Below are 21,785 nucleotides of genomic sequence, written 5' to 3' on the forward strand. Positions count from 1 at the left end.
CATTTAAAACATTACATTATCGTTGTTGCAGGAGTGCAATTTGCTGGTTGTCCTGCAGGTGACCTTGTAACTCTGTTGTCTTACGATGCACTTATGAATGAACGATTACTCCAGAGCACTCGTAGATCTACGATGATTTTCAAGTGCTACTTAAGCTACGAAGCTTTTGGGAAACGGCCCGTAATTCTAAGATGATTCGTACGATCGTTTTTACGATCTACTTAGCCTTACGATGCTTTTGGGAAACCCGGCCCAGGTTAGGTTCACAGAGTAAGTTACTCCGGAAACAGACTCTGAGTATAAGTTACCTCTCCTTCTGAAACAGGCTTGACTTACCCCGCTGTCTCAGGTTTAACCTACCTCTCATTTCAGGGTTAACAAACTCAGAGTTTGCACTTAACCACCTTTCTGAAACGGGCCCCTGGTCTCAAATCAACTCATTCTTTCAGAACACTAGCAAAGGTTGACAGCCGACAAACACACTTTGTCACCCACAAAACAATGACCTACAATGAACAACATGTAGCATTATACAATGTTTTCTCTGTTTATAATTCACAATATATGTTACTGGAATGAATCAGACATGATGCAGAATTCTTCAATATTTTATGTAGTTTATTTTTTACTTTTTTGCACTCCAAGTAATTCCAAAACACTGATACAGACACAATATTAATGCTATTCTACTCTGTCTTCTCCATTTGGCCAATTGTTTTTATAGCATTTATTTTTAAGATTTAAAATATATTTCATTCAAATATTACTTTACAAATTTAGCAAATTGCTGTCTTATTCAGTTTTGTATTATGTTATTGTTTTGAACATAAGTTTAACAGTTTTGAAAACAGTATGTAAGCATGTGCAAATTGGCCTGTATATATAAAGAGTTTTGGCAGTTTTTGTGTATGAGTGAGAAAAGAATTCATGAAATTTGATTTTATAGTCATTGAATGCATTTTGTGTCAAAGCAATGATAATTGATCCTCAGTTTAGCCCACATAGACTTCTGTTGTGCTCACTGTGTCAAGAGTTTTGCCAAAGTGACCTAGTATTGAGAAATGTGTCCTAGCGTCTGTAAAAAACTGTAATGAAGTCAGAATGCATGAAATACACCCATTTAATGGTTATTTGGGGAACCAAAAACTGGTTCTTCTACACTCTTAATGCATCATAAAGCACCTTTACTTTTGAAGTACCTTTACTTTTAAGAGCGTAAAGGAAAAGCATAAGACAAGAAAATAATGTTGCAATTATCTGTGAGAAATGTTATTATGTCTTTAAATTGCTTGATTTTTACATGCTCATGAACTGAATGGTGTTTTGCACAACTAGTTAAACAGTTTCCAAGCAGAAGCATGTCAGAAGATTATAGAAATGCGTCATATCTGCATGTTTTTCTTCCACTTGTTTCAGTGCCAAAATTTGAAGCCAGATTTACTGACATCAGTTGCCACACAAGCCCAAGCTTAGGCCACGACACCGAGACCGTCACAGACTGGTTACTAAACAACCCATTACTGCTTTATTTGTCATCCGGGTAACTTTGTAAATTGCAGTTTCTGGCTGTTTTTCATAGCACACGAGCATGCGATCTGTAACATTGAAACTTCTTATGCTGAACGGACAGAGAGACTTTCAGAAGAGGAATTTAATTGAAGGTGCTATAATAAACAAGGGTGTTATGGGTCATTGAACAAGAAGTAAACATTTCACTGAGACAGAATAAATAAGCACCACTGAGAATTTGTCTGATGGATGTGATTTAAACACAAAATAAAGTGTTAATCATTTGACCATTCGGGATGCACAACCAAGATGAGACCAATATAAACCAACAAATGTTACTAAAGTCACAGATATTTTGAGTTGGTAATTATTTGTATGAAATCGGCTGTGTGATTGAAAGAACGATGGAGGGAGATTAAACGTACACGCTAGTGAAAGCTCAGATTAGGCATTTGACGTTGGGAATGCGTAAAAGCTTCCCTAAAGAATTAAACAGGAGAATATGACATTCGTTTACCATCATATTTACAACAGACATCTGTTTTAGGTCCCACGTGCAGGAACAGAAATATTTAGACTCATGCACATCTGTTTTGTCTTATCTTTAAAATTTTACGCATCAAATAGAAAGTTTTTAATGACTTGACAACGTAAGAGTTCTTCTGTATGAATCTGAGATGGACTATATGAAATTAACTTTATTGAACTTACTACGCTGCCAGCATAATGAGAGAGAGAAATCAAATAAGATGACAGCCATTATGATAATGAAGTTGAAGCTGCTAGCACATCAAGGTCTATGTGGGTTTATATGATTTGTTTAGACCAGTGGTCTCCAACATGGTGCCTGCGGGCACCAGGTTGCCCGCATGGAGTCTGTGAGTTGCATGCCAAAGTACATTTTATTCGTTTTTCTGAATTGCTGAAACACTAAACGCCAATCTCTAAACCAAATTCATAGTGGCCTAAACCCATTTGTCAAATCAACTCTAAACACAAACTTCTCATTAAAACACATATTATAAAACGAGCAGTTCTGATTCTTCATTCTGATTGGTTGAAACGCTTTCTAAGCCGTGATAAAATACACCGGTAACCCCACGGTTCAGACGGCATTACAGAAGTATCACTGCGCCAATGTTGCTGCGTACTGATTCATGAAAATAAACACCAAAGTCTTTAATCATATTTTTAATTTGTATACAATTGCACAATTATGGCGATATCCAGATAAATTTCAATAAATATTGTTGAGTCATCTAATCAATAAAGAGAAAACGCTTCCTGAGGAGTTTCTACCTCAAATTCATATTTCCCCTATCCACTGGGTGGCGATCTTACCCAACTTAAACACTGACGCATTCACTCAACACTAAAAACAGCGTGTTTTGATCAGGCTCTGAATCTGATCTCTTACAAAAGTTCTTCACATAAATGTAATTATCTCCGCTTTTAGCTAAAAAAGTTGAGAGGTGATAAGAGAACAAATGAAGGTAGGATGAAACGTTTTCTTTTGTTGTTGTTTGAAAGCGGATGGTCTGTTCTTTCATTTATGTTTATTTAAAGAAGAAAATTTTTCTGCAAGGCATTAAACTAAAACTGTGTGGCAACTTAAAAAAAAAAGCTGACGGGGAAAGAGTTAAGCATGCTTCCAAGCATATTTGATCATCACTTCAACAGTTGCACGATATAAATGTTAATGTATATTTTAGATGAATGTTGATTTATAAAATAAACAACACAGTCTTAAATCATATTTTCATTGTGTCTTTGCTGCGTCTGTTTTGGTTGGGAGCTGCGCTCTATTTCAGTCACACTTGATTCTTAGGAACTACTTTGTTTGTTGGAAGAGAAATATTTCTACTAATATAATTACAACTTATTTGTGTTTTATTTGATAAAATCCTGCTAACGTTATGCATATGAAGTAACCGTTTTATAAAAGCAATAACCCCTACGAAGCAGGGGGGTTACAGTGCATTTTATAACAGCTAAGGGGGCTTCGCGTTGTGCCTAACAACGCCCCTTAGCTGTTATAAAATGCACTGGTAACCCACTGCTTCGTGGGGGTTATTGCTTTTATAAAACGGTAATAGCTTTATAGTTTTATTCTGTAAAGACTTGTTAATGTTTAATGTTAATGTATCTTTGAACAAACTGTTGCTAGTAATTAACATAAATGCAAATCTACAGTAAGTTACTGGCAAACAGCTGCATAACTAGCATTTCTTACAGTCTATCAACAAGTACAATTAAATAAAATTAACAAGTAAAATCAAAACATTCTGAGTAAAAAGTAGCACTCCAGATTATTATATTATGATGGTTTTATCCATTGTTAGCCCTTGCTCACAAAAAGGTTGGAGACCCCTGGTATACAGTTTTTTACGATTGCTATGACAGATTTTTCAATACTTTTAACAAGTTTTCAAAACTCTTAACACAGTTAGCACTACATCCACCTGTGTAAGCTATACTATTAACACATTTCTTGTTGGTTTAACACAAAAGGCATACAATTAACACAAATTTAAAATGCTTGAACTTCTTTTACAAACAAGCTCAAACAAGACCAAAACAATAGATTTTTAAAGTCAAATTTACAAATGCTTTCACACAGCATGTCAAAACAGATAACATCATGTGCTAAACCTCACTTATAGTCAAAGTAAACAGCTGTTTATATGATGAATTGAAACATAAATATATCCCCTGTATTTTATTCAATTTGGATTGAAAAACAACTTATTGTACCAATGCAAATATATAAATCACAGCTGATTCCCACCTAGGAAACACACTCAGGTTCTTTCAATTGCATGACTATATGGTATACAATAGTGTAAAGGAGGGCCTCTTTAGGTCGATCTTGTGTGGAAAAGGAACAATATGAGCAACACAAAAAATAAGATATATGTCTGCACAAAGTCAACTGAAGACCACCAGGTCAAGGGGAAGATTTTCCTCCAGTCCCACCTGGATGCAATAGATGGTGCATTCCCAGACATCACACCTGAACACTGTCAGGGGTGGATAAGACATGGCAAAAAGTTCTTCACAAGATGCCTTGCCAGAGAAAAATCAGGTGTAATGTGAATGAGAACATGTGGCCAAATAGAAACGCAATAGATTAGATGATGAGATTTTATTTTTTGCTTTATTCTTCAGTGGCTTTTTCTGTTTGTATTTGTTTATTTTTACTTTTTTACTGTAAATGGAAGTAATATTGAATATCTTGCAGTAATGTCCTGTTGTAAATACTGTAAGTTCTTTACTGCAGCAATTACGTATGTCTACTTTTTTTATAAAACGTACTCTAAGATGGATTATTCATTTTTGTCTTGAATTGCTGCAGCAAAACAATCATAATACATGCATTTACTAAACCCAACTACACAAAAATATAAAAAAGTTTTCAAAAAAACTCTATAACCTATAATCTATAGTCTATAATCTACTACTGTCTATAAGGACAGACTTACACATAAACTTATGCTGTTTGTGTTTTTCTTGACATTGTGTTATGATTGACTAAATGTTTCTGTTGGAAGAGAGCATGTGTTGGTGGTCTGGTATAACTAGTTGATTCTGAAACATGTTTACAGTGTTTTTGTAAAGAGTGTGAGAGTTTAGTTTACAATGTGTGTTTTTGAGGATAAAATTAACTGTTTTGCCAGTTGTGTGTTTTAGGTGTGTTGGTGTGTTAAGAGTTTAGAAAATCCGCCAAAAGCATTGAAAAAAGTGTCACAGCAATCGTAAAAAACTGTAAACGGTTTCAGCAGTAATAACATAAACGAAACAAACGTAACTTTCACTAAACTTCCACAAATAATCAATAACAACATTCAGAGTCCTTTAAGAGTAGCGTTAGTTTAGAGGAGATAACCTTAGATCAAATCATAGCTAAAGCAAATTACAAACTACACTGAGCTAACGTTATTGTGTAAAATGTGTACCACATTATGGATACAATGTTAGCTACAGATCGGCTGCCAAACCTCTTTTCACATAGTGGTGATCCATGATCGCCATATCCCTTCGTCTTTAGGAAACCAAAACATTTGTTATTTTCGACAAAGTATTTGTTCCAGAGTTGAATTTAGGCACTAGCCAGACCATTACAGTTTTTTTTACAGACGCTAGGACACATTTCTCAATACTTAGGTCACTTTTGCAAAACTCTTCACACAGTGAGCACAACAGAAGTCTATGTGGGCTAAAATGAGGATCAATTATCAGCTTTGGCACAAAATGCATTCAATGACTACATCTCTTAAATTTCATGAATTCTTTTCTCACACAAAAACAACAACTGCCAAAACTCTTTATACATACTGGCCAATTTGCACATGCTTACATACTGTTTTCAAAACTGTTAAACGTCTGTTCAAAACATTAACATGATACAAAACTGAATAAGACAGCAATTTGCTACATTTCTACAATAATATTTGAATGAAATATATTTTAAATCTTAAAAATAAATGTTATTAAAACAATTTGTCAAATGGAGAAGACCGAGTAGATTAGCGTTACTATTGTATTTGTATCAGTGGATGGTGTGAATACAAATTCTTGTATTTTGGAATTACTCGACATAAAATATTGACGAATTCTGCATTATGTCTGATTCATTCCAGTAACATATATTGCAGTGAATTATAAACAGAGATGTGTCCTTGTTTTACACAAGAAAACAATGTATAATGCTATATGTTGTTAGTTTTTTTTAGGTCATTGTTTTGTGGGTGACAAAGTGTGTTTGTCGGCTATCAACCTTTGCTAGTGTTTTGAAAGAACGAGTTGATTTGAGACCTTAATAAAGTGTTTTGGTAGTTGTAGTGCATTTTGAATGTGAAATGAACTGCTTTGCCAAGCTGAAAGTTGGTTAGGAGAACTGTGTGAAGAGTTTTGCAAAAGTGACCTAAGTATTGAGAAATGTGTCCTAGCATCTGTAAAAAACTGTAAACAAACAAGAGACCGAAAGTTACGTTTTGTCAAGACGTGTAACAGTGACAATGCTGACAATTTGATGATCAGACAGATGTAATATAACAAATAACCAATCGTCCGGCAACTCAACGCAACAACAATTATGTGCAGGTGCACCACATTCTTAGAAAGGATGTGTTAAGTTTTTAACACATTATGTGTCATTTTGTGTTGATATTGTGTTAAAAGTAACTCAAAATGTGTTGTTTCGATAATAACACAATGATGGGACAGCATTTAGTGTGTTGTCCCAGAATTAACACTAGTGTGTTTTTTTTAACACATCCATTCTAATACTGAAAGCTTTTGTAAGAGGAAAGGGGTGATAGCAAAATTTGGTTTAATTTGTTAGTAGACAAGCATTCATAAATGTCTAAATCCATCTATTCAGGGCAGCAGAATTTATTAAATCTTACCTGGATACAACCAGCGGCAAAATCAACATCTTTAACATCCTCATCAGCAGTTCTCCTGGAAACTGGAAATATTTCACCTCCTGGAGAAAAACACCCAAAAACAAGATCAGAAATCATAAAACCCGCAGAACTCATGAACAAGAGTTACTTTATTTGCATGTGAGAGAGTTTCTGCCAAAACGGTTGTGTTAAAACAACACATTCTGTGTCTAGTTAAGGATAACACATGTAATGTGTTGTCCCTGACTACACACTTATCTGTGTTACTGGATTAACACATTTTTTGTTGCTTTGACACAACTTGTGTTGTCCCTTTAATATACACTGTAAAAAATGTCTGTAGAAATTACAGTATTAATGGGTATTACTGGCAACTAGCTGCCAGTAACTTACTGTAGATTTTACATTTATGTTATTTACTGGCAACATTTTGTTCAAAGTTGAATGAACATGAAACATTTTTTGACTTTATCTTCTACAGTAAGTTACTGGCAACCAGCTGCAAAATTACAGCAAATTTTTTAGAGTGTATTTAAACACAAAATCAATACAAAATAACCTGTAATGTTTTAAATAGGATAACACAAAACAGTGTGTAAAAAATTAACAAATCCCTTACAGTATTAGCATATTTGGCAGACATTGTGATTACTATGGTAAATCTTGATTTGGAATAACAACACTGTTGTGTTTGACAAAGAGAAGCAGCACAAACTAGCCAAACACCTTGTTTTTCCACAAGGACACCAAAATGAAGTATTTTCATTAATAAAGATTACATTATTGTAAGTGTCTTACATCTGAGATTTATCTGAGAAAAACTCAATTAAACATGCCTTTGTTTCAGAGGAGATTCATCGTTTCAATCATCGAGATGTTGTTAATAATTGAATGAAAAGATGCACAACATCTCTTCAACTATAAAAACAAACTTGGAAAAATATTTTATCCAGCGTGTATGTGTGTGTGTGTGTGAGAGAGAGAGAGAGAGAGAGAGAGAGGGAGAGAGAGAGAGAGAGAAAGAAGATGGAGGTTTGGCTGGCAGTCAGATCTGCTCTTTGAGAAAGCCTCTTTGCTTTAAGCGCTGTCTGTTATGTGTCGTGAACTGCCAGAATTGAGAAATTAATCCATTTTATAACTCGGACTGGTGCTCTATAGACTGATCACACACACACACACACACACACACACACACACACACACACACACACACACACACACACACACACACACACACACACACACACACACACACACACACACACACACACACACACACACACACACACACACACACACACACACACACACACACACACACATTAATAAAGATCACATTTACATATGAAGAGTTTGGTTGCAAAACGAGTTAACTCCGTTTTTAAACTTTTTGTCAAAACATGTTTATTATTATGTTATCATGTTTTATTGTGTTTTATTGTGCTACTTAGCTGTATTTTTTAGTTATGAAGATTGATTGATTGCATTTACATTAATTGGGATGCAAAATAAAAAAAACAAGATTCCTAAAAGTAAAAAAAAAACAGACTCGTTTTGGGACCAAACTCTTCATTTAAATTCACGCGCACACACAAACTCTCTGGCACTGCAGACTGCTGTATAAGCAAAGAAAATTTACACAATTTAAAATGAAATTATGTGAGAGCAGTGCAAGCAACTAATGAAATCAATGCTAATCATTTAGCATTTTCAATGCACATTGATTCAAAGCAGCAGGTCAAACAGAGAGCCCTCAATCCTATTTAGACAATATACAAACATCCACCAACACCAACAATGTGTGCAGTTTATTTTCTCTGTGCAATAATTCCAAATTCAACTAGGAAAAAATTATAAGAAAGTTATGTCCTTGGATTTTTCTCATGTGATAAAATACCTCTGTAATCTCACATTTCTTCAGAATATCAAAAGATCTCAACAACACTGGAAAAAGTGAAAAGTTGAATTAAAAAATTACTTAAATTGGTACACCCAAAAATGTATTATAAGCTTTTCAACTTAAATAAGTAGAATTTACTTACTTTTTATTTTGCAAAATTTTGCATGCATATTTTTCAACTCAATGTTACACAAAGAAAATTAAGCAAATCTACTTTACTAAGTTAAGTAAAATTACACTGTAAAAAATTTGTGATATTTACTTGCAAAATCTTTATTGGTTGGTACCAATATTATACATAATAATTTAGAAGTAAGCCTAAAGACACCTAAACACAAGCACTATTACTGATAATGGTAACTAAAAAAACCCAAGAAGAAACAGAAACTTTTCTACATCTCAAAGATAAATGAACATTAAACACTAACAAGTCTTTCTTTTTAGTTAAAAACACAAAATAGTGACACGCAAAGCACACTGGGAACTAGAAGTCCACTAGTTAGTTATGTCTACAAAATTAATTTATGTAGTTCCAACAAAAGTATTAAGCTTATTTCCTTCTTACAAATTTAAGTGGATTATACATGATAAAATTAACCCTTATATAATGTTCAGAGTCAATTTGAACCGTTTTTATTTTTAAGCTGTCTGAAAAAAACAGTTAACCTGTGATTTTATTCTTGAAATTTTGTGACCTTTTCTCATTTATGGCCCTGAACATACATGCTAAGTTTGGACACACTGATATGTTTTGAAGTGTACCCAAATAATTTTGTAACGATTTTGATGTTCGAGGGTCAATTTGACTCACTTTTTTTGCTACAAAGCAACTGTACAAACCCAAATTAAATATATGTTTTCAGTGTATGTTGCTTTATTGGTGTTTTACTATCCTGAAAAGGGGGTAAAAATGCTTCTCCTCACTCTTTTCAGTACCAAAAAAGACTTTCACAGACACAGAAGGTAAAAGTGAGCTATTATTTCTATTTACAATGTACATGAAATACTATTCAATTTTATTTAAATAGCGCTTTTCAAAATTGTTTAATTGTTTCAAAGCAACTAGAAAACATAGAAAAATCTGTGGACAACATAAGAAGCAGAGTAATATTTAATTGAATGAATAAACCCTAACTTTTACTTTTTGTCTCAATAACAACAAGAATATTATTCTGAAATCTGAAACAGTCTTAGTTTATTTAAACAACAGCTTTATAGTATTAAATATTTATATAAATATTTATAAATAAGTATATAAGAGTATTTGTCTTCATGCATAGAAGTAACTTACTGTAAATAAATCTGGATGTTACAAATGCTATTTAATCTCTCTATATTTTAATATTAAACACCAAGAATGAAATAAACTTGAAAATAACATCAACAACTTGTTGCAATCGTCCTGTCTTGCATACTGTATGACCAATTGTCTACAGCAGCCTTATACACTAAGGGAGGAAAACTATGGGAAAACAGTTAATATGTAGATTTCTTGTTGTAACATCATAAAACTGTTTCATCCTCACCTGTATGAGACTTTACTTTAATTACAGAGGCGACTAACTTCACCAATAAGAAACTCTAAAGAAGTTTGTGAAAAAAAGTCCAGGTTGTATTTCTCTCCTCTTCATTGACAATAGGACAATGATTGCCGTGATTCATTGTTTATAAAGCGTTATGCTTTATTTTGTTTAAGAGCGTTAAATGTTCACATTAGTACTGTAATGATATGCTTTTGTCGTTTTTTATATCTCATTGATTTGTGTGTGTCTGAACTCATTGATTGAAAGCAAGCTCGCTTGTTCTCCAAGAGACTCAATTCTTGTTTTCAATAGCTTGCTGGTATAAGCATATACAGTAAAACAAATGAAACCATTATAGATTTTGCAACACTGTTTTAAAGGTCTAGTCTGTCTGGCTGTCAATGAAACTGATTTACAATAAACTGATTGGACGAGCCGTGGTAATGTGAATAGAGTCAGAACTTCAGTTCAGTTCTGTTTAGTATTTAGAGTTTATTATAACTCAGTTGGTACATAATGCATACAGATATATTTTTTTAAAATATGGAGAATATTTTACTATCCAAAATTCACAAAACTAAACTATCAAACTAATACGCATTATCATATAGTTATTAAAATGTGAATTCATTTGAATAAAAACATTGATATTGTGACACAAACTATATTTTTGTAATTCTAATATTGTGAAATAAGCGCTCAACCCTGGTCTGAACATACGTAACAAAACTTTTTGTGATCCTTGACCGTTTGTATCTCTGCGTATGGGTTCTTAGTACAGCAAGGGACGTTTAAAAGCAGGAACAGCTTTCTGTTTTCTTCTGCTTTAAAAGGCCACTTCACCCGGGCGTCTAATATGTCTTTGTCTCGTTCTCTCTTATACTCTTTTAGTCTCTAAAAGCATTTTCAGCTTGAGAGCCCTAGTGTCCTTGCTGAACATATTATTAGTAGATATTTAGGAAACGGAGTACCTAAAACTTGAAAGTTCAACAATAACCCAAACATTTTACTTTAGAATTTCTAGCCTGTCCATGTCGCAAGTACAAAAGATATACTCAATTTTAGTCAGCACTGTAATATTTTCATCAGTTTTCAACTCTGTGTCCTCATTTCCTCAGCATCATGTCATCTAGTGGAACAAGCAGTAATTACTAGTAAGATGAGTCGAGATGAAGAATGGATGTTAATCAGGTAACATTGTTCACAAATCATTTACAAGATCTTCAGACAGCAGCGATCCTCTCCTCATTGAAAACCTAAATCATATATCTGTTTAGATCAACTCCCTTTCAGATGTGCTGTACAAAACGTCCTCATCATCTACAATATCCTGGAAATCATCGAGTTCTGATATCCCAGCAAGCAATTATTAAAGGGGACATTTCACAAGACTTGTCAAATAAATCTTTGGTGTCCCCGGAGTACATGTTTAGTTCTAGCTCATAATACCACATAGATCATTTATTATAAAGATGTTAAAATTGCCACTTTGTAGGTATGAGCAAAAATGTGCCATTTTTGGGTGTGTCCTTTAAAATGCAAATGAGCTGATCTCTGCACTAAATGACAGTGCCGTGGTTGGATAGTGCAGATTAAGGGGCGGTATTATTATAATAAGATCCCCTTCTGACATCTCAAGGGGAGACAAATTTCAATGACCTATTTTTTCACATGCTTGCAGAGAATGGTTTAACAAAACTAAGTTACTAGGTTGATCTTTTTCACATTTTCTAGGTTGATAGAAGCACTGGGGACACAATTATAGCACTTAAACATGAAAAAAGTCAGATTTTCATCATATGTCCCCTTTAAAAAGGCATCTAATATTGCCGTACAAACACAGCCCAGACATCTGTAAGCTAAAACAAAACTTGTTTGTCGTTTCTACAATCACAAATGCAGACATGGTTTTAATGTTTATGTATCTATACCTTACCAATTTGTTACGTCCTGCTCAAGCCGCGCTGGTAAAGTTGATCGACCAGCTTGGTTATCTGCATTTTCTGGATCAGATTCATCTCATATAATTTCCCTAGCAGATGAATAAAGTATTTATCTATCTATCTAACTATCTACTGATAAGGTAGTACAGATGATATTAACTACTGTCAGTATTGCATTGTGAGCTTATCTTTCAAACATGGTAAGGAGCGTCACATTCTCGGCTGACGTCAGAGGTATTCAGGCCAATCAACACACAGATTAGCTGGCCAATCGGACGACAGTGCACTTTTCAGAACAATGAGCTTTGTACAAAATCAACACGTTTCAGGGAGGCAGGGCATAGAGGAGCAACAATAATAAGGTATGTGGAAAATAATGTGTTTTTAAACCATAAACCATTGTATTACACCAAATACACAAAATAATGTTGTTTTTAGCAATGTAATAGGTGCTCTTTAAAGAAAACAAAAAATAGTAAGATCATGAGAACATTAGTGTGCCCATCTTATGACTGCTTTTTCACAAGTTAAATGGGTGTATGAGTTTCATAAAACATGTTTCAAAAGTTGTTTGCTCGAAATGGCTTGTAGGAAAAGATTGTTACCCATCTCTAGGAGCCTCTGTTTCAGTGCATTTCAGATTGTGTCGTTTTGAGGTGGTCATTACATATTTATGAGCTGCTGCTCCTTTGGCCACGCCCCACTACTAACGTCATGCGCGAATGCGCAATGGTATCGCGAGCAGTACAGACTGTATTATTACTTTTATATATTATATATCATTATTAACGGTATATGTATTGCCAACAGACAAATCAAGCAAAAAAGTATCACTAATAAGTACATTCCAGGAGAATAAACTCATGAAACATAATGATTCGAGAGTAAATTGTGATGTAGCAGTCTCAACAAAAAACTCGTTTTCCCTGGACAACACTAACATATTCCCGTTATAAAACATCTTCAAACGCATTATTTTCGCAAATTACAGAAATTAAGACCTGGCGGGGGATGTATACTGATTGTGGACAATGTGCTAATTGCTAGAAGCTAGCGGTAGGTCCGCCGTATTTTGGGAAAGTGATAGAGACGTGGGGGTACGTTAGGCTCGTTGGAAAAGCTGGGTCGGTAAGGCCCAGTCTTGGTTAGTTTGGCAAAACACTTTAAAACTTTAAAACTTATTAAAACTTAATACTTAGTTCATGTAGAATTGTAAAGTAAAGCAGTTAAATATTTATAACTTTCGAAAAGTACGGTAGCTGGTCACTGGCTTTGCAGGAGAAACCATGCTGCAAACTAACTAGCATAGCGGTTAGCCACCTCGTCAATCTCATTGGCAAATGACTGCTCAAACACACACACACAAGTTCGCCCCCTCGACATGCACCAATTCGTGGGCGGATGACGTCAGTTTTTTAACCCTGCTAACAATATCTATATAGCCTACTGTCTACAAACATTAATAATATTAACATTACTATACATCGTTTAAAAGGAATAACTTACGGGTTTAGCATCAGTGTATAGTCTCTGTTTTGAGATACAGATGCTCTAGCATCATAAATGTAGTATTTTGTGACAGAAGTCCAGATGCCAACATGCAGAATATAAACGTGACTTCTTACCTTTCTGTTGATATAACGATCGCGAATCAAATCCAGTCTGTTTCAGATGTGTGAATAAAGCTGGGTGTACACGGTGCGAATTCTGATGGTCGGAACGTCGTGAGCTCTTGCACACGACACAAGTGAGTTTATGTGAAAATAATTCGTACGCAGTCACACACAACGAGATTTTATACGACTTGACGAGTTCTGACGTAAGCATTTTTGCAACTGTGAGTGCCAGATTGTACAAAAATTAAAACAAGAAGAATACGGCAAAGATATTGGCTTAAGTGCAGAAAACAGCCTGGAATTTCTGTTCTTTTGTATTTCTGTTTATGCATTCCGAAATTGCAATATAGGTCTAGTGCTGTGGCAGTGAAGGAATTTCCCTGGCAGTGATTTTTCGTGATAGCGCATATGCGGTTTAACCGCCTTAATATATCATGATTGTAGTGCCAAGTAAATATCTATATTGCTATTATTAATGTTACATATATTGTTGCTTTTTTATAAATTTAAAAAACGTTTAAAAAACAAATTCAGTGGGCCTATATTTATTTATTTCTAAATGCAGAATGAGGAGCAATGAGGTAAAACAAGGTAAGCTAACATAACACATCTTTCCCTTTATGATTAAATTATTAAGACAATACATCTACAGCCAAATATTGATTTGTAAAACGAAAATCATTTAATTTTAATATAAAGCACATTGTCTAGTGCAAATGTACGGACCCTCGGTCAATGCGGTGTCTTGAAGTAAAAGTGAGCCTGCAGCATTTGTGCTCCTGTAACTGTACAAAATAAATGCCATACAGAAGGGATTGCATATTAATATATGTAAATTAATACATAGCAATATGAAAACAAATTAATCATTATTTAAATAAAGTTTCAGAGATAACCTACATTTTTAGTCATTTAAATATTCTCATCATTTCAGAACAAGCTAAGGCTACCATAACAACTTACATTGGGCTATATCATGTGTTCCTTTGGTCGAAAATATGTAAAATATATATATATATATATATATATATATATATATATATATATATATATATATATATATATATATGTGGGTAAAAAAATACCAAACAAAAACGTTTAAGCTCACTTGTTAAAGCAGAAGCTCCATAATAATGTGGAAAACGTCGTCTCTGCGTATGATCATTATTTTTAATGTACTCTCTTGTTCGTTGACAATTTAAGTGTAAAACAATAAATGCATAACTTATAGCCTATTAAACATGGACATTATGTTCCTTTTTATTCTCTGTCACGACAGCCCTTTTAATATCCATTCATTTATAAAACTGTACTACAGCGACTACAGCTTGAATTACACAAAAATTGCGACATTCTTGTCCATCCTGTACTGTTTAAACCAGTGGTCTCTGCACGGAGTCTAATAATTTCTATATTTATTTATTACATATTTTAGTTGGCTTATTTTATGTTCAGATTGGAAATAATGATAAAATATATTAACAAGTAAAGAAAAATCAAGTAGCCCTCGTTTTATGCATTGTGGTAGCCGTTATAGTCTATAATCAGAACAGCGGTATAGCCTAAAACAACTACACTCTCTCCTGTATCCGCACACATCCAAAGCTGTGGCCGGACATCACAAAAACATGTATGACAGGTTTTTCAGGCAAATAAGCTGATCAAGAGGTCGTCACTGAAAGAACCTCTCATATTTGTCATGATGTCCGGTCACCAGAGTGTGTGTGTGCGCGAAACATAGCCAGCTATAGAGTTGTCGTCCAGATTTGAGGTAACAGTGCCACATTTGTCTTTCTTCTGTGTTTTGTACATTCTGATTGGTCAACTTCAAGTGCTTTGCCAGATCGTTTCGTTCACCCGCACAAACACTACGAATTTATACCGACAGCTCCCAAACTTTTTTCACATGTTTAAAAATTATCGGGAGGTCGTGAGGTACTCGTAACCTGCTCGACTCGGCTCGCAATTCCTCTCACATGGTGCAAGCCGCGACCATACGAGCATGAACGATTTGCTCCCGAGAAAAAAAAATTGCATGTGAGCCCCTACGACAGCAAAAATCACATCGATTACGCCCGCCTTAAGCCATGAAAACCCTCCAAAATACATCCAATGACAATTTTTGTCCACAAAAGTGTATAATCCGTGAAATATAGATGTATAGTCTGTTGTTTACATCAGATTTTACATGAATGTCTTGTAATAGAATATAATATAGACTACAATGAGGACTACGTCGTAACATATAAGATTACACTTTAGGTTCCAGTAAACACATAAACACACGTTAAAACTTTGTTTTTAAAAGTAGGCGGGAGTATAATACATAATATCCAAAGAGCGCTGTTATTTCCATGAGACATGATAACAATATAGGATATCAACGATGGCAACAGTATGGAGGATATCAGCAAAGTGACTGCTCTGTAGCTACCTGGTGGGTGGAGACCTGGGTAGTGGGGTGGTGGGCGGGAAAATTCAAACGGAATGTGATGACAAGGCTAGTTACGTCACAACGGAGCTGATTTTGAAACCGTGCAATCTGATACTCAAGGCAAAGGACATTTCTGTATCACACTCAAAACAGCATGGATGGATTTTTTCCAAGTTTGTATGCGTGTGGAAGCACCAGAGACACAAAAAACACCCCAAAACCCAGAAAAAGTGAGTTTTTCAAAATATGGGCACTTTAATATGATAAAGTAAGAGATTTGAGTGATTGGGACATAAATATTTAAATACTGTCAAATTGGTGTGTTGACCAGGGTTCACAGACAATATTAAGCCCCAATATTTATCAAACCTTAAATGAAACTCAATGATAAACGTCTGAAATCTGATACATTAGTACTGTAACATTTTTTATTTAAGCTGCTTCAAATAAATGCACTTTGCACAAAAATATGTGCTGTATAAAAACAATTAATAGACTATTTTGGGCTTTCCAGCATCTGTTTTCATTCATATTTGTTGCATAGAAAAGAGAAACGTAATCTTCTCCCTGACATTTTTCTTTGTGGTCCATGGAGTAAAGTCATACAGGTTCAGTAATCAGATCAGGAAATAATAACACAACTGATTTTCCAGCTCATTGGGCCAATACTTTTGCTATATTTTCAATATATATGCTATATTATATAATGGCCACATGTGGATGACGTTCCCTGAAATTCATCATTTATGGCTCTCAACACCACCACCAGACTTCTTAACCCAAAGCTGAGGTGTGCTGAGACTTCATTCACATCTAACACTCCTGTGGATTACAGAAAATAAACACAGATCCACCGATTGCTGTAAAAAACCACCAAAAAATCCTCTTATTCTACAAAGCATTCTTTGATTTGCTTGGCCCTAAAACAGTGATGACAAACGCAGCAAACTAATGCAGCAAATGACTCACAACCAGCACACACAAACACAATCTAACTGAATAAAACAAAATAGAAATAAAAATCCAACATATCTCAATTCTTGTACTCAACAAGAAAAACACCAATATAACGTGTCTGTATTTAGATTCATAAGTGCTGTGAGGGCTCAAAACCTCCATAAAATGTACTCTCTGTGTGTTCGTTTTTCAAGGGAAGGACATAGTTGTGCATTTGAGACTTGGTTTCCAAGGTTAACAATTATTGAAACAGAAAGACGGTTGAATGTGTCCAGAAACATCCAAAGGTAATAAGACTTTTCCACAGTTTGGGTTTATGGGCAAAGACGCAGCCCATTCATTTTTTCAATAGATTTCTGGATTATCACAAAAAATAAGATGTGTTTAATGAAAGTTGACACTTACACGTTTGGTCCAACAAGTTGGTCTTTAACAAAACTTTTATGAATTAAAAAAAAACTAGACTTCTTATATTTCTTGTGAACACATTTACACTTCAAAATTAGGACTTGTTGGACAAAACGTGTAAGTGTCATAAACAGAGCTTAGTCTGTGTTAATCCAAACGTCAATGGGATGAGCTGTTTAGTGAAGGAACCAGTGTTCCACTAACTAGCCTACAAAAATAGGTCATCCCTGTGGCACTCAATTACATGCTTTGATGAAAAAAATCAGCTTAAACCAGCCTACGCTGGTTGTTGGTTTTAGCAGGTCTTCCAGGCTGGTTTTAGATGGGTTTTGGACACCTTTTAGCTGGTCAGGCTGGAAGACCAGCTGACCCACCACTTAAAGGAATAGTTCGCCCAAAAATTTAAATTCTGTCATCATTTTCTCATCCTCATTTATCAAAATATCTTCTTTTGTGTCCATCTGAAAAAGTAATTCATAGAGATTTAGAACAACATGAGGATGAGAAAATTACAGAATTTTCATTTTTGGGTGAACTATTCCTTTAAGACCAGATATATCAACTAAGATGACCCACCAGCTTGACCAATTTTGCCAAAGTGGGAGGGTCAGTTTAAACAACCTTCTTAGAACCAGCCAACCTGCTTAAGCTGGTTTTAGCTTTTTATCAGTTTTATCAGTCAATGCAAGGTTTCAACCATGACAGAAAAACAAATGTTGAGTAGAGGTGCTGGTCATATAATTAGAATATCATGAAAAAGTTGATTTATTTCACTTATTCTATTTAAAAAGTGAAACTTGTATATTATATTCATTCATTACACACAGACTGATATATCTCAAATGTTTATTTCTTTTCATTTTGATGATTATAACTGACAACTAAGGAAAATCCCAAATTCAGTATCTCAGAATTAGAGTATTACTTAAGACCAAAGAAAGGATTTATAGAAATCTTGGCCAACTGAAAAGTATGAACATGAAAAGTATGAGCACATAGTATGTACAGTTGGGGCTCCTTTTGCCTGAATTACTGCAGCAATGTGGCGTGGCATGGAGTGGATCAGTCTTTGGCAATGCTCAGGTGTTATGATAGCCCATGTTGCTCTGATAGTGGCCTTCAGCTCTTCTGCATTGTTGGGTCTGGCGTATCGTATTTTCCTCTTCACAATGCCACATAGATTTTCTATGGGGTTAAGGTCAGGGGAGTTTGCTGGCAAATTAAGAACATGGATACCATGGTCCTTACACTTGGTACTGGTAGCTCTGGCACTGTGTGCAGGTGCCAAGTCATGTTGGACAATGAAATGTGCATCTCCATAAAGTTGGTCTGCATGAAGTGCTCTAAAACTTTCTGGTATACGGCTGTGTTGACCTTGGACCTCAAAAACCACAGTGGACCAACACAAGCAGATGACATGGCATCCCAAACCATCACTAACTGTGGAAACTTTACACTGGAGCAACGTGGATTGTGTGCCTCTACTCTCTCAGCAGCAGTCCAGTCCTTTTTGTCTTAAGCCCACACATCTGACGTTGTCTGATGTTCAAGAGTGGCTGAAACCCATGTCTTGCACACGTCTGTGCATAGTGGTTCTTGAAGCACCGACTACAGCTGCAGTCCACTTTTTGTTAATCTCCCCCACATTTTTGAATGGGTTTTGTCTGACAATCCTCTCCAGGGTGTGGTTATCTCTATTGCTTGTACACTTTTTTCTACCACATCTTTTCCTCCCCTTCGCCGCTCTATTAATGTGCTTGGACACAGAGCTCTGTGAACAGCCAACCTCTTTTGCAATGACCTTTTGGTGTCTTGCCCTCCTTGTGCAATGTCAATAGCCGTCTTTTGGACAACTGTCAAGTCAGCAGTCTTCCCCATGATTGTGTAGCCTACAAAACTAGACTGTGAGACCATTTAAAGGCCTTTGCAGGTGTTTTGAGTTAGCTGATTAAAGTGTGGCACCAGGGGTCTTCAATATTGAACCTTTTCACAATATTTTAATTTTTTGAGATACTGAATTTGGGATTTTCCTTAGTTGTCAGTTATAATCATCAAAATAAAAAGAAATAAAGATTTGAAATAATCAGTCTGTGTGTAATGAATGAATATAATGTAAAAGTTTCACTTTTTGAATGGACTTAAATAAATCACCTTTTTAATGATATTCCAATTATATGACCCGCACCTGTAGATGTGATACAAACCAACAAGTGTGTTCTTAACTCATAAATAACTACAAACTCATTTTATAGATTCAGGTTGCTGATGTTGGGAAAAAAACATAATGTTCATAATTGTACTTTACAAAGTGGAGTTTACATGTGTGCTCAATCTGCTCATACACTTTACGATCTACTATTCACAGGAAGTCCAAGAGCTCCTTGAGCCAGTTCTCAGCACTACCAAGTGTTTTCTCAGAAGACTGCTTGTGTGTAATGAGAGCAAATAAACAAGAACATATTTAATGCACCATTCTTGCTTTTATTTTCTTTAAAAATTGGCATCTCTTTAAAAAAATAAACCAAATTTTGTTTTTTTTAAAAAGAGCTCTTTGTAATTTAGCTGAAACGGTAGAAAGCATTATCAGCCCGCTTTAAATGCCGAGACACTAAGCAGCTCTTGCTTAATGTACAATTACTGAGAGCATTTGTATGATTGGAGCGTAATCCCCGGCCGTCACAGTAAATGCCTCTCGCTGGGTTTATTTTTAGCCGCATTTGAAAATCATAACAGAGATTTTAGTTGAAGAGACCATGACAAAACGTAAAGGGAAAAATCTTAACCCTTTCCTGTAGTGCTTAGTGCTTTATACAAAAGTGCACATCAAAGCTATATTTTTTGGTATTTTCATTCAAATTTGATTAATTTATGGTGAAATTTGATCAATTTTACAGTTGACGGGTTAATGAGCCCCTGACATCTCAACCACAAGATCCCTGTAAATCTAAAACTCAACACCTTCAACATCAAATTTGGACAATCAAAATCCATTTTGGAAAATGGTAAATCAAATGCAATGAATTGGGGAAGGATTGGGAAAAAACATGAAAGACAAACAAATTGAAACAGATTAGGGGGGCAAATGTTTAACAATCAGTCAATGAAAAAGTTTAGGTTGTGCATTGTTTGTGGTGGTAATGCCTTCTTAAGGAAATTAATTTAAAAAAGCAAACAAATTTCTTCCCTTGCGGAGACCTTGAGGAAAAGTTTGGAGAGTCACTGTAGGTGGGGTGACGGTGTTGGTTTTTGGGGAAAGTTTGCTGGGTACTGCAGTATAGATTCAGGTACTGACTGCTTTACTCCAGCACATATAAGAAGAGGTCAGGGGGACTAACCTGCTCTGAGAGGTTCTTGGAGCGCAGGAAAAATCCCAGCAAACATCCAATAACCACAGCCAGCACTGAGAGGATGAGCAAGCCATTTTGCTTGCAGACCCCCTTCACTCGCACCCACACGGCGTCCAACGCCACAGCCATCGAGTCTCACGTCCAGAGGCTTTCAGCTACACTAGCAGCTCTCCATAAATCCAGCACGTAGATCCAGCAGGGGCCGCCTCGAAAACCGTCAGTGAACCGTCAGAAGATAAAATGACTAGATAATACGTGCGGTGTTGCTCAGGTACGTAAAAAAATCATCACGCTTTCTCTTGCCTTTGCTATGCAACAATGGGCATCACACTCTTCAAGCATCCACTGTTTTTCCCAGCCCATTTGGAGCAGATTGTCTCCGCCCACTTTCCAGCACAGCCAATGAGAAGATGGTGTTGTGCACAACACAGAGAGCACCAATCCTATTAATGAAAGCATGCTGTGTAATGGGTCTGTGGCCTGGATTACACACAAACAGCAATGGGATGGTGTAGTGGTAAAAGCCCGCTAGGGGTTGGTAGCAAATAGTCATGGCCCAAACCTTGAAATGTCAAAGAGGTTTGAGTTGAATCGAGGTATTGTATGTAACGCTGTTAAAAAACATAACAGCAATGCTGTATAGAAGAACCATTTTTGGTTACTCAAAGAATCATAAAGTCAAAGATTTTCTTTCATACTTTGTCTAAACTCTTGGCAGTTCAAGGTTGAACCCTTATGAA

At 35.4% G+C, this 21,785-nt stretch overlaps 1 protein-coding gene across 2 annotated transcripts in view; it reads right to left on the reverse strand.

Annotated features, from left to right (window-relative positions):
* Window positions 1-21,785, reverse strand: part of slc1a7b (solute carrier family 1 member 7b) — a 64,142-nt gene that overhangs the window by 28,070 nt on the left and 14,287 nt on the right. The window contains exons 1-2 of one of the 2 annotated variants that reach the window (XM_055189335.2): window positions 21,034-21,472; window positions 6,918-6,997 (exon numbers count right to left, since the gene is read on the reverse strand). In XM_055189335.2, coding sequence (XP_055045310.2) covers window positions 6,918-6,997; window positions 21,034-21,174 — 221 coding nt within the window. In that variant the 5' untranslated portion in view covers window positions 21,175-21,472. Of the gene's footprint in view, window positions 1-6,917; window positions 6,998-21,033; window positions 21,473-21,785 lie in introns of those variants that run through there. The other variant, XM_073875581.1, reaches the window with a different exon arrangement.

This window comes from Misgurnus anguillicaudatus, chromosome 13 (genome assembly GCF_027580225.2).
Source record: "Misgurnus anguillicaudatus chromosome 13, ASM2758022v2, whole genome shotgun sequence".
NCBI classification, from domain to species: domain Eukaryota; kingdom Metazoa; phylum Chordata; class Actinopteri; order Cypriniformes; family Cobitidae; genus Misgurnus; species Misgurnus anguillicaudatus.